Source organism: Sphaerodactylus townsendi, linkage group LG02 (assembly GCF_021028975.2).
Source record: "Sphaerodactylus townsendi isolate TG3544 linkage group LG02, MPM_Stown_v2.3, whole genome shotgun sequence".
In the NCBI taxonomy this organism is placed as follows: Eukaryota; Metazoa; Chordata; class Lepidosauria; order Squamata; family Sphaerodactylidae; genus Sphaerodactylus; species Sphaerodactylus townsendi.
The window spans coordinates 46316406-46330097 of NC_059426.1; the positions used below are offsets into that span (position 1 = coordinate 46316406).

The 13692-nt window shown below is 40.5% G+C and overlaps 1 protein-coding gene across 1 annotated transcript in view; it reads right to left on the reverse strand.

The window, feature by feature from the left end:
- ARHGAP15 (Rho GTPase activating protein 15) overlaps nucleotides 1–13692 on the reverse strand; it is a 520646-nt gene that overhangs the window by 159159 nt on the left and 347795 nt on the right. The window contains exon 10 of the mRNA XM_048486956.1: nucleotides 9809–9886. Coding sequence (XP_048342913.1) covers nucleotides 9809–9886 — 78 coding nt within the window. The remainder of the gene's footprint in view (nucleotides 1–9808; nucleotides 9887–13692) is intronic.

Here is a 13692-nt window from a genome sequence, read left to right on the forward strand (position 1 = left end):
AACTGCATTTGCCATTTCTTAGCCCACTCTCACCTAATTTGCATCAAGGTCTGCTTGGGAGCTCTTCAAGCAATCCTTTTGTGGTTCTTACCAATCTCTACTATAATTTGGTATCATCTGCAAACTTGGCCACCACACTACCCACCCCTACTTCCAGGTCATTTATGAATAAGTTAAAGAGCACTGGTCCCAAATTTCACGGATCCTTGGGGACACCACTCCCTACATCTCTCCATTGTGAGAACTTCCCATTTATACTCCAATTCCTTTGTTTCCTGTTCTCAATCAGTGTTTAATCCATAGGAGGACTTCCCCTCTTATTCCTTCATTGCTGAGTTTTCTCAACAGTCTCTGGTGAGGAACTTTGTCAAAAGCCTTTTGGAAATCCAAGCAGACAATTTCTTTTGGTGTCTCCTTATCCATATGTCTGTTTATACCCTCATAGAACTTTTGTAAGTTTGTAAGACAGGACTTGTTCTCTACAAAAAAGCCACATGCTGACTCTTTCCTCAGCAGGTCTTGCTTTTCTACATGTTTAATAATGTTATCTTTAATGATAGATTCTACTAATTTACCAGGAACAGATGTCAAACTGACTGGCCTGTACTCACTTGGGTCCCCCCAGACCTCTTTCTTAAAGATTGGTTTGACAGTGGCCATCTTCCAGTCTTCAGGGATGGGAGAGCCTGATTTCAGGGATAAGTTGCATATTAATGTGAGAACATCAGCAATTCCTCATGCTTGGAGCTCTTAAGAACTCTTGGATGAATGCAATCTGGGCCAAATAGGATTTGGTGTAGCATTTAGTTTATCAATGGCTGCCAGGAACTTCTTCCCCTTGTCTACCACTCATCTTTGCTAGTTGCTCGGATTCCCCTCTTAAGAAGCTTGGTTCAGGTGCAGGAATTTTCCTCACCTCCTCTAGGGTGAAGACACATGCAAAGAATTCATTCAGCTTCTCTGGGCAATCTCCCCTGCTATCTTTTAGCACACCTTTTGTTCCTTCATCATCTAACGGGCCTACCGCTTCCCTAGCTGGCTTTCTGCTTTTGATGTGTACTTTGAAGAACTGTTTGTTGCTAGTCTTGATGTTCCTGCAGCCATGCCTCCTCATAACTCTTTTTTTTTTTGCCTTCCCCTTTACAGCTGTAACTTGCTTCTCTTTTGCCACCATTTGTGTTCTCTCTTGGTATTCTTCATCAGTTAAGTTGGACTTCCATTTCTAAAAGACATCTTTTTTTTTCCCTAATAATTTCCTCAACCTCCCTTTTGTTAACCATGTGGTGGCTTTCTTTTTGGACTGGGCGCTGCCTTTCTCCTAACCTTATGGAACACATTCCAGCTGAGCTTTTAAGACGGTGTTTTTAAATAACCTCCAAGAACCTTTTGGACATTTTTTGACTTCTCTTTGATTTTCTCTCCTTTCAGCTTCCTTCTATGCACTATCCCCCTCATCTTTGAGAACTTTCCCTTTCTGAAGGTGAATGTAACTACATTAGTAGTTGTCACTTGTTCGCAGATGCAGAGATACTGAATCTGACAGCATTGTGGTCGCTGTTCCCTATCGGCTCAACAAACACTGATCTTCCCAAGCATTCAGGTCCTGGGTCCCACATAGAATTAGGATCTAGGATCACATCTCCCCCCCTGGTTGGTTCTACAAACCATCTGCTCTAAGCCACACAGTCATTTAGCATATCCAGGAATGTTCCCTCTCCTTTACTATGACCTTGAACATGCATTTTTTCCCAGTTTATATGGGGATAGTTAGCAAATCACCATTACCACCATATATTTACATTTTGCTTTTGTTGGCCTCTCTAATTTTTTTCTTTTTCCATCTCACAGAATCCTCTTGTGCTTTGGTCAGGGGACGATAATATATTCCTAATGTTAAACTATGCTTCACCCCTGGTATTGATATCCACAGTGCTTCTCTAGACGAATCAGCTCCCCCTGCATTGCCTATTTCTCTTATGTGACACTATGCCTTCTTTGATGTAGAGGGCCACCCCCCACCCCAATAATGTACTCTGTCCTATCCTTTTCCTGTAGAGCTCTGTAACCTTGGGATAACAGCATCCCACTGGTTCTCCTCTCTATTCCACCATGTCTCTGTGATGCCCACTATATCAATGTCCCTCCCTTCAAAACTCTGTACTCCAGCTCCCCCATTTTAGGGGCCTTCCGTGAATGCTTCTACTATTAGCATAGAGACACTTGTATACTCTGTCTCTGTCCCTGACCTGGGATTTATGTGTTTTGCCCTCTAGCCTTTTGTAGAGACTATCACTTATCACATTGCTATGCTCCTCGCTTGTATGTGGTTGATTTAGAAAAACTTCCCTCTCTGTCTGCATCCCCATGGACTCTGTATTCCGAACCGAAGTCTCCTCAGCTCCTGTCGGCTTTCCCCCAAGGATCAGTTTAAAAGCTGTTCTGCCACCTTTTTAATCGCTAGAGCCAGCAGCCTGGTTCCTCTTGGTTAAGATGAAGCCCGGCCCCTTTGTACACAGGCCTGCCTTATCCCAAAAGGTTCCCCTAGTTCCTGACAAAGCTGAAACCTCTCTGCCTTACACCACCTCTCTCATCCACGCATTGAGACCCCTGTATCTCCGCTTGCCTAGCTCGGGCCTCAAGCGCCGCTATGGAACAGGTGTAGCATTCTCGAGAATGCCACCCTTGGGGTCCTGGATTTTAACCTTTTCCTAGCAGCCTAAATTTCCAGCTTCCAGAACCTCCTGGCTACATTTCCTCTAACAATGTCATTGGTACCAATGTGGGACTACAACTGACTGACTCCACCCCAGCACTGTCTAACAGAAGCCTATTTCTCCAGATGAAGCGTGACATCCGCAACCTTCGCAGACCAGGCAGGCAAGTCACCATGCGCGTCATCACGCCTCTCACAAACCCAACTCTCTATATTCCTAATGATCGAATCACTCCACTACAAGGAGATCTCTACTCTCCCCGAGGGGTATCCTCTCAGTGCGAGAGGATATCTGACCACCAGCTAAGGAAGGGGTCCCATCTAAGGGAGCATCCTTCCACCAACCTCAGGACTGGCACCCTCCGGCCACACCAGACTCTCATTCTCCATGACATCTGAAGAGATGTCACCTTGGGAGTGGGGACCCGCTGCTAGGTCTCTGAAAGCTTCTGCTTTGTTGCCCCTCTCTGCCTCTCCTCTAGCTTCGCCAGGTCTGCCACCTTGGCTTCAAGAGAACGCACACTGCCTCCTTTGAGTGCCAGGGAGCTCACTGCAGCGTAGGGCACACTCTACGACTCTCCCCTGCCCTAGTGGGCAGATAGTCATACATGTGACACTCAGTGCAAAACACTGGAAAGCCCCCCATCCCCCCCTGCTGGCTTCCTGCCTTCACATCTAATTTTTGTTTAGATATTCAAATACTGGGATTTTTAATTAGTGCCTCCTCGCCTCCCTAAGGTTTCTATACCTTTCTACTTCATCCCTTTAAATATGTTCTTATTTAGTAAGACACCTGTGCGCCGCTGTTTGGCCAGGCCAGCTTCGCTGGTTCCAGGAGACTAACTGAAAAGATTTAAAAAATGTGAGAAGCCCCACCCCTGTCCAGCACTAACTGAAAAAGATTTAAAAATCGTGAGAAGCCTCCCACCTCTTCAGCACTAACTGAAAAGATTTGGCTACAAATGTGAGAAGCTCCCACCTCCCCTCTCAGCACTAAATTGAAAAGATTCTTACAAATGTGGGAGAGAAGCCCCACCCCTTCAGCAGCCTCCACCAATCAGCAGCCCTAGGACAAGGAGAAAAAAGAGAAACCCCCTGTTTAAAATACACTGTTTAAAAGATGTGGCTTTGAGAAAAGCCCTCTGTAAAGAAAAATCAGAGCTCCTCAGCCCTTTCTGGTCCACTGCTGTTCTCCACTGCTCCTCTTCTCTGCTGGTTCCAGAGACTAACTGAAAAGATTTACAAATGTGAGAAGCCCCACCCCTTCAGCAGCCTCCACCAATCAGCAGCCCTAGGACAAGGAGAAAAAAGAGAAACCCCCTGTTTAAAATACACTGTTTAAAAGATGTGGCTTTGAGAAAAGCCGTCTGTAAAGAAAAATCAGAGCTCCTCAGCCCTTTCTGGCCCACTGCTGTTCTCCACTGCTCCTCTTCTCTGCTGGTTCCAGAGACTAACTGATTATTGAGGTTCTTGTTGATTATAATGCTATATGTTTATTGATGCTATATTTATTGATGTTTTGTTGTTTGATGTTATGGTTACTGATTGCTATTTATGCTGTTGTTATTCACCGTCCTGAGCCCTTTGGGGAAGGGCGATACACAAATTGAATGATACAATACAATAAAATACAATAGTTGTTCTTAACAGGTCCTGCCAATTCTGGCAATATATAGATTTGTTTTTTTTTTTAAAGTAGAGGAGCTGTCTTCAAAGATATGCAGATATGCACAAATCTTAGCCCTTCAGCCCCATTAAAAATCACTGGGACCACAGAGGACAGGTCGACTGCCTATTGAGAAGTATTGCTGTATGGAACAGACCTATGGAAGACCAAAAGTGAAGAGGGGTGTTGTCAAGCACATGGAAGGCCATAGTATGTAGATAGTGTGTTGTTTTCATCATGGTGCTTCATAAATTGTGTAAGCAAGAAGAAGAATGTGCCCTTGAGTCACAACTGACATAGGGCAACCTCATCCATGGGGCATCTCATGCAAGAGATAAGCAGAGGTGGTTTGCCTTCTTCCACATAGCAACGCCTTTAGCTGGTACGCCAGCTGTGACCATTCCTGGATCAGTTTTATCTAGCCACAGTGATCCTTGCCTTAGTTACATCTAAACTGGAATAGACTATCGAAATATGGTCTACCTGGGCTACCCTTGAAGACTGCCCTTGAAGACTGTTGGAGGCTACAGCCAGTGGAGAATACTGCAGACAGACTGCTGTTTGGGGTCAGTTCAAAAGATCATGTGACACCAATCTTACAGCAATCATGCTTATTACCAATCTGTTCTCAGGCCCAATTCACAGTATTTTGGTTTGACCTTTAAAATCCTTGGGACCAGAGTACCTAAAAGGCTGTTTTCTCCTATACATTTCTGCCTGGGAACTAAGATCACATTGATCAAAGATGATTGGCAGATGGGACCACAGGTAGGCTTTTTTCCAGTGCCAGTTTTTTTTAAAAATGTATTTTATGTATTTTATTTTATTTTGTTATTATTAACATCGTAAGCTGCCTTGATTTTCTATAAGGAAAAAACCCGAATTAATTTCAGACCACAATATGCATGCGATGAACCCCAACCTAGAATTCTAATTCACTTCAGGACATCAAATTTCTATTCTCCCTCCCTCCCTCTCCCTCTCCCCCCCCCCTCTCTCACACACACACCTGTGACACAGCTGCTTTCTCTTTTACACCACTAGACAGCTAACAGGTTGACCAGGTCAGACTAGGCCAATCATGTAATCTGAATGCTCCAAACCCTACCCTTGAGGAAAGTGGAACAACAAACTGATTTTAATGTCCAGGTTCACTATAATTGATATATTTTGTCTTCTAACATTTTTCAAAGAATAGAAAAAATATTATTGCCATGGAGAATCTTTTGGCCTTTTTGTTATTTGAATTAAAGCAACAGACAAACCAATAAATTAGGAATTTCCTACTGTACTTAATGATGCTGCAGACTGGGCTTCTTGAAATCAAGATCTTTTTGGCTTTTAATAAGAATAAATTATTGATAAAAGATAATCTTGCCATCAAGAAACTCAAGAATGTGCCATATCTATGGCCATTTATACAAACGACAACAAAAATCTCATGTGCCATTCTAAAATAAAAAAGGTACAGTATTTGGGTTTGGCTGTTATCAGCAAAGATAAAATCAACCTTTTGAGTTTGGTAATAAAAGGTCCTATCAGCAGCAACAATGATTCAATTAGATTTTTTTATTTTATGAAAGAATTACCGGTACACCTGAAGATACTTTCTGAAATGCATTACAACAAAAACTAGCAATTACTGGATATTTCTTCTCCCTTTTCTCCTGCCTGGTTATCTTTGATTTATGTTCTGATTCGATAGAGAACGTCATCAACAAAAAAGATAAGGACTTGTGACAATAGTCAGAGCACAAGCTCATTTTCTTTAAAATATACTTAGAGTACACTTGACATTCTGAAGTTTATCTATGATCTTTCAAATGTGCAACTCTGGTTCAAGATTCCAGTCAAAAGGAAATACTCTAAATTTATGTTTGTTATGCACTCCACAGAGCAGGGGGTTCAATGGAGGAATCATACATGACCAAATGACAGTGGAGCAAATGAACATTCAAATAATTTCCTCATGGAAGGATTGACGGTCTGTTCAATTTGGGGCATTTTATATGGATTTTTCATGCAGTGTTAGCTAATGCTTATTACTGAGTCATATTAACAAGATCATCAAAACTGCCCAAAAGAAAAACGAGAGAAGCAAAATAAAAATGTGTTTTCCCCTCTTCAAGTAGAATAACATGTGCATGTGTGTGTATACTTTGTTACATCACATAAAAGCATTTTTCAAAATGAAAGAGTAACGCTTCCTTATATTTTATACTTTCCAAAGGTCACAATAAACCCCACATGTGCAAGAGCATTTGGTTTCAAAGTAGAGAATAAGAAGAAGCTGTAGTCACAGAAACAAAGAACAAACACACCTATTCCATGCACTACTATTACCTACGGAGGTTCTTCCTATGTTTCAATAGGCTTGGCTCAGTGTCAGCAATTTGTACAGAATAAGCCCCAAAGGCCTTGTTGATTGATGTGTGGTGATTATTTTTGTATGCTGTTTGGCTATTCTTTATATCATTTATTAGGAACAGATTTAAATAAGAAAGATTACTAAATTTCAGTAGACAATTTTTAAAAAAACAGAAAAGGCAATGTGAAAAACTATTTAAGACTAATGGGAAAATGGCTCTTACTCCACATAAATATGCACAGGATTGTAGCCTGAAGGTCTAAATCCTCTAACTTCATGGTGTGATCTGCTCTGTCCTCTTGAAACCAATGGAACTAATGCAGAAGTCAGTAACTGGAGAGTTATAACTTGGTTGACCTTGTGGAACATTTTGAAGGGGACTGTATTCATATATCGACATAAAGAACTATTTTAGTGATATGGTTGCTGCATTTCACTTCCACACTTATTCCGAAAAGTACTGAACAGCATCTTACCAAAATGATAACAGGTATCTCCTGAGCCCGTACAACGAGTCTCACAGAAGTGTAGGGTTTACCTGTTCCTAAGGCAGCTGGCCACATCACCTAGATTCACTCGTATTTGCCAGTGAAAATCCACTTCTATCTTCCCTGTAAATTAAAACTGTGTACTGAACAGCTAGATATGCAGCAAGAAAAATGCAAATGTGCATTAAGAGATGGCTGATGAAGTCACATGAACTTTCCCACAGTACTTTAAAGAGGTAAAAAGAACAGAGAATGAACATCTGAAACCATACTTCTGGGAACAGGAAAAAGTGATATCTAACTAGAGCTTGCATGAGGAAATAAGAGCTTTGACTGCCTTTTTTAAGTTGAATGACTTTACTAACTTGGTGGCTTGGGATGGATTTGGCAATTCAGTTTCATACAGAGATATAGGACTTAGTTCATCCTTGGTGTAATTCCATCAAGCTCAAAGTGATGAGATCCTTTGCATACATTTGATGACAAGTTCACAGAAATATTTTAAATAGACTTCAGTAGAGTTACATCGAGGAAGAATTTGATCCTTTTTTTGGGGGGGAGCTCCCCTTTCCTTTTAAATGCCCCACAGTTGTCTTTATAATTTGAAAATATTCTTCAGAAATAAATATATCATATGTATATGAACCTTAAAATGAGGACAACATGGAACACATAACTAAAACATAAGAACAAGAAGAGTCGAGAACAGCAGCAATACAATTTCACAGTATTTAACATACACAATTATAATATAAAGATAAAACAGGTTCAAAGATGTAAATACTAATTTATGACTGCAACTGTTTAATAGAACTAATGTCCAACTACAGCCAACAGAATACAAGAACTGTGGTAATTAAAAACGCTCAAGTATTTCAGTATGGTGAATCCCAAGTCATAATGGATCATAATGTGGTTAACATTAATACATTCCAAGAGATGGCCAGTCTGACAGAGTGTGGCCTGTTGAATATATGGGTTGAACAGTCAACATAACACTGCAGTACTGTCTTATCGTAAGGACAGGCCACCACATGAATACTCCAGGAGTTGTGGGCTGCCACATGTTCCCACAGCATCTACACAGAGGCACTTTGAATGAACCAGTCTCTTTATGTGGGTGGGGAAGGCTAAGGTTTGTGCAATGACAATGAACACTTTCTGAAGGTGCTACAATTCTGCAAATCCCAGGGGGCGAGCTGTCCACACAAAGAGAGATTTTGTCTCATTCAGATACTACCTCTGTGAGAGTTCTTCTAAGAACTGAACTCCAGGAACTGAACTCCAGGCATTTGTAAAGTGCCTGAAGTCTGAACTAAGATATTGTTGCTGTACAGGAGTGAAAACGACAATTATCCAAAGTAAGACTGTTACACCTGGGCGCTGTCTTGTCTCCCGCAAGAGACATGCACCCATCCTCTCACACGAGAATGGAGATCAGTCTCTGGCTCTGCACACATGATCACTTTGGGTGAGTGTGACTGGTCGCTGTCCTGTAGGGACAGGGGAGTCCAAGAAGTACATCCCCTGACAAAATTTATTTCAACTGAAAGGTATGAATCAAATTTACTTGCTTAGCATCTAATTTTACTAGGGACTGGGAACGTTTGTATTCCAGAAAATAACAACTATACTTAGAAGTCTGACAGCAGCTCTCACCTGAATAATTCAACACAGGACCTCTTCTTTTGAAGACTTTATTGTATGCATTTTTATTCCATCAGAAATACTTACGAGTAGATGAAAATAATTGTGAAAGCCTTTTAGAGCTTTACCTTTGGGTGGTTTATAAAATGGTAAGTCAAGACGGACATCATCTGCACTAAAGATATGGGGATGGCTTGCACTGCTATAGAATGAAGCCTTCTTTGTCTTCTGCATAAAGGAAGCAACGATGCTCCATTGGTTACAGTGTTGGACTGAGGAAACCTTGGTTCAAACCCCCATTTGGTGATGAAGCTCAGTCTCTCAGGCCCCTTCCGCACTCGCAAAATAATGCGTTTTCAAATCACTTTCACAACTGTTTGCAAGTGGATTTTGCCATTCCGCACAGCTTCAAAGAGCACTGAAAGCAGTTTGAAAGTGCATTATTCTGCACGTGCGGAAAGAGCCAAAGCCTTTCTTATCTCACAGCATCACAGTGTGGGGAAAACTGCAGGGAGAACCACTTACTCTAACCAGAGTTCATTAAAGGAAGAGTGAAATTAATTTTTGTTAAGGTCTCTTGAAAAATATTAGGTTCATTTTATACTATTGCAGAAAATCAATACAATCGTAAAACCATTTTAAAAAATAAAATCATTATTTTTCCTAATAATTTACCCCTGAAATTTTAATTTCCCATTTTTTCTTTTGTTTATTCTTTTCATAACCTGTTTTCTTTATGACATTACTATTGCTCTTCCCCCACTCTTTCTCTGACTGCAGAATCTCTTTGTGCTTTTCTGCCCATTCTGTGCAAAATGCCACTCACCACTCCATGCCACTAATGAACCATAGTTTCTGAAATCCACGGTAGTGTCATTTCAGACAGATAAATACTAAACAAAACATTACCAAGGTGAGAGAATTACCCTGATTGACAACAAATCGTAACTTCTGTATCGTTGCCAGATTGCCGCTGACTCTGTATATTCCGTCAACATCCAGGCCTGAAAAAGGAAAACATATTTCATATTGGCTTGTGTGAGAATTGTATTTAAGATGTCTGTCAAGAAAATATAAACATCCTAACAAATATGGAAAAATATATATGTCAGTGAACTTCTTGATAATAATTCACTTTATTGGGGGCAGCCACATGATGTACTCTTTCTGTTCAGTTGAACAAAAAAAATACATCTGATCAATTATTGTTGTTGGCTATAGAGGTGACAGTGGGAGGAAGGAATGATACGCAGTAACCTCTCTGACTATAAACTCTTCTGCAATAAGTTGAATGGGCAGTTATGCACATGGCAAAGGTGTGGAGTTTTACTATCCTTAATGGGGAAGGCCATGGGTGGGTGGGGGGCATTCCAGTGTATACCACTGCCTGCTTAGAGCTCTTTATTGGGTTCTGAACACCCCTGATAAAGAGACAAATTAATCTCTCTTAGGGAGCCTCCAATCACATCCTGGCTGGCTTTTATGAGCCATGATGGGCAGGGATATAAGGAACAAGTTGTTGTCTTCACAGAGTCAACATCTGACAATGAAAGCTGACAAAATACATTCAAAAAGGAACTAGATGATGGCAACAGAGTGTCCAGTCCACTAGTTTCAGTAAATTTGGAGGAGAGATCCTAGTGGAACTTCAAGACTTTGTCTACAAAAAAAAAAAAAAGGTTTGTGAATCAGTCACAGCTAAAGGCCAAATCACTGTTACTTCTGGACTTGCCCATGAGGGAGATCAGCTGTTGAACCATTCTAAACAATTGTTCTGGGCATGAACTAGCAGACTCAATGGAAGCAGAAGTGAAAGATTTCTTAGCTGCTTGCACTGCCATTTCATAGGTCTTTAAATGGGCTCTATAATGTGTCCTTGATACCTCATCATGAGTCTGCTGCCAAGTATAACCACCTAAGTACCCTTTTCATTTGCATTAGCTCCTGAGTAAACCAAAGAGCTGAATACAAATGTGGATATAGAGGGCATTGAGGAAATATACAGTTAACAACCAGGCTAGTCCCTTTCAACCTCACAGGGATATTTTGAGAATAAAATGGAAGATGCTGCTCTGGATGAAAGGGACTAGCCTAGATTTGCCAGATCCTCCAGACAACTGATGGGACAGAGGGAGGGGTGTAATTACCAGCAGCAGAAGATTGTGGCTCTATCACCAGCAACACAGTGACAATGATGTTAGTGCTCTTTAGTGTTTGAGCAAAATCAATGGGGGAAAAGGTAAATCAATAAGACTTGGTGAAGGGATATGCTGGTTCTGACTTTAGCCATGGTTAACAGTAACTGGGTTCCTCTTAACCAGGACGTGTTATGCAACTTGTTTTCAAATCCTATTCAAGGTAAAATCTGTTTAGCATTAACAATCATCCTCCCTAAATTGTAGCACAGGCAGGCTTGGAGCGTTCCCTCTAATGATCAGTGGACCCAAATAAACAGCAAAGGTTTCATCTGTTGAATATACATTACAAAAGCTGATACATTCCTCAGATACTGTGTACAGAGTAACTGATTTCTCAGTATCGACTTTGGACTATGCGGTTATCCAACTGCAACTGGAGACAATTCAGATTACAGTTGAGTGCGATAACATGTCTAAAATTAGTATTCTTCATAAATCTTTCCACTATTAACGAATAAGGCAAAAGTAGCAATCTGAACGATACTGTATCTTGAAGAATCATCTTGTGCACCAGTGAAACTAGCTCCAATTAACATTTCATTTGGACACTTTAACACACAATATGACAGACTGAGGACAAAATTGAGGCTACTACCCCAATTACAGTGTACACGTGCCACAGACCTTCTGCTTTAAGTACTCCAAAAGCCAAACAAAACTAATATAAATGGGTGAATTTGGACATCCTTTTTATTACTGTGCTATCGCAGCAGGACTCACAACTGCTTATTTTGGAAATATATTTAGGCCATTTGTGTGTATGAGCGGGGGTTGGGGAAGAGAGGGAATGAGAGAGAGAGAGACTGTGAATATTTTACTAAAAGATGTTCTGCCTTTAACATTATTCTGCTCTGAGCTTCTGAACAGCTTTCAAAGAAAACAACTTCAGCTTCTACGGGCACCTTTATCAAGAAGGAAAACATCCCTATTCGGCTGTCAGTGTTTCTTCATGGTAGGCTTCAGTACTTGGGGGAAAAAAAGATAAGACAAAAGTCTTTTCAAAGTTTCCTGTTTAGGGATGGCATTAAAGTTTAGTGTTAAAAAACATTCTGCAATAACACACATTCACTGCAATAAAATCTGACTCCTACTTTAGTATATGCTGATCTTCTTATGTTTCAAAATGGTGTTTATCTCTGAGACAGATCATGGGGCTTTCCACTAGAGTATATCAATATTTCCCCCTCCTTTTTTTACTTTAAAGGGGCTTAGAACAGGGTGGAAACAAAATCAGGAATCGTAATCCAAATGGTGTTCAAAAACTCAGTGAAGAAAAATGCAGCTGTTGCAATTCATTCCCACCATAAATCTCGAAAGCTTTCCGGCTTATATCTGGGGTAAGAATTAAATATTCTGTCTCTCAGAGTATTATCCATATATAGTAATGCCCCTATTAAATACGGCTGGGTTAGAATAGTCATTTTCAAATTTTCTACATTCAGGAAAGGTTTTTTGTTGAGAATTCCTACACATCTGACAAAGAACTCCAGGATTTTGAGATGTATTCCAGGACAAACACTCAGTTCACATGAGGTACTGGCAGGGTGTTGGCTCCACCATATCTCTGTGAGAACGACAGAAAGGGCAGACTGGCCCTTTAGCTTAACTGGAAAAATGACCATTAACCATTAGGTTTTTGTTTTTTTCATTATGGACTGATGTTTACAGGCACTCTGAAACTGACAGGAGAGTTAATATACCAGAATGTCTAGAAGAATGAGTTGGAATGTAACTTCTGGTTCAAAAATGGCCTTTGCATCGAAATTGCCAGGTGGCCTAAGCATATCAGCGTCAGCCCCTCCTCAAGAAGGAAATGCTATCTGCCTACCTTGCCAGGCTGTTATATTAATTAACCAATTAAAATATTTATATCACACCTTTCCTCATGTCTCAATGGAGCTTGCTAATCATCATGAAACATTATAATTTAAAACTAACAAAAGAAAAACCAGATGTTCCCCTACTGACAAAAATTGTGTCAGCGAAGCATTTTTTCCTTCAAGATGATGTTCATTTTAAAACCAATATCAAAAAATGGTATTTACTTGAAGCAATTTGAACAGCATAAGATGCTAAAAAATGCTCAATATTTATAGAGAAAAATGCTTTTGGAACTGATTTAGAACTATCTGCTTAAAATACTGACTTTTACTGATTTTTTAAAAAATTTTGTTTATATTAAACAAGATGCACAGATCTCATGAATGAATCTTATAAAATGTGCAAAAACCAGAAGAAATATTTGCTTAATACACACACACACAGGCAATTTCATTCATTTCTGTTAAGGCTAGGAAATGAGGCACAAGTCACTATTGGCAGAACTGGTAATTGCCCATCCATTGTGAAGGGAAACTGGAAGCCTTTATAAAGACTCTCTGCCACTCCCACAAAGGCAACTGTTATGTTCTGCTGATCTACCCACCCAGCATTGGGTTGGTCAGTCACCTCAGAGTCCATGAGGATTTTTTGGGTTCTTTCTGGTTTGCCTTTTCAGGGGATAATTGTTTGCCTAATTCATGTTGCATTTAGGAGACAGTATAACTAGGCAGGCAGCCCAATCCAGGGGATGGGTCTTGAACAGAGTCAGCATCCCATAAGCACAAGGGACA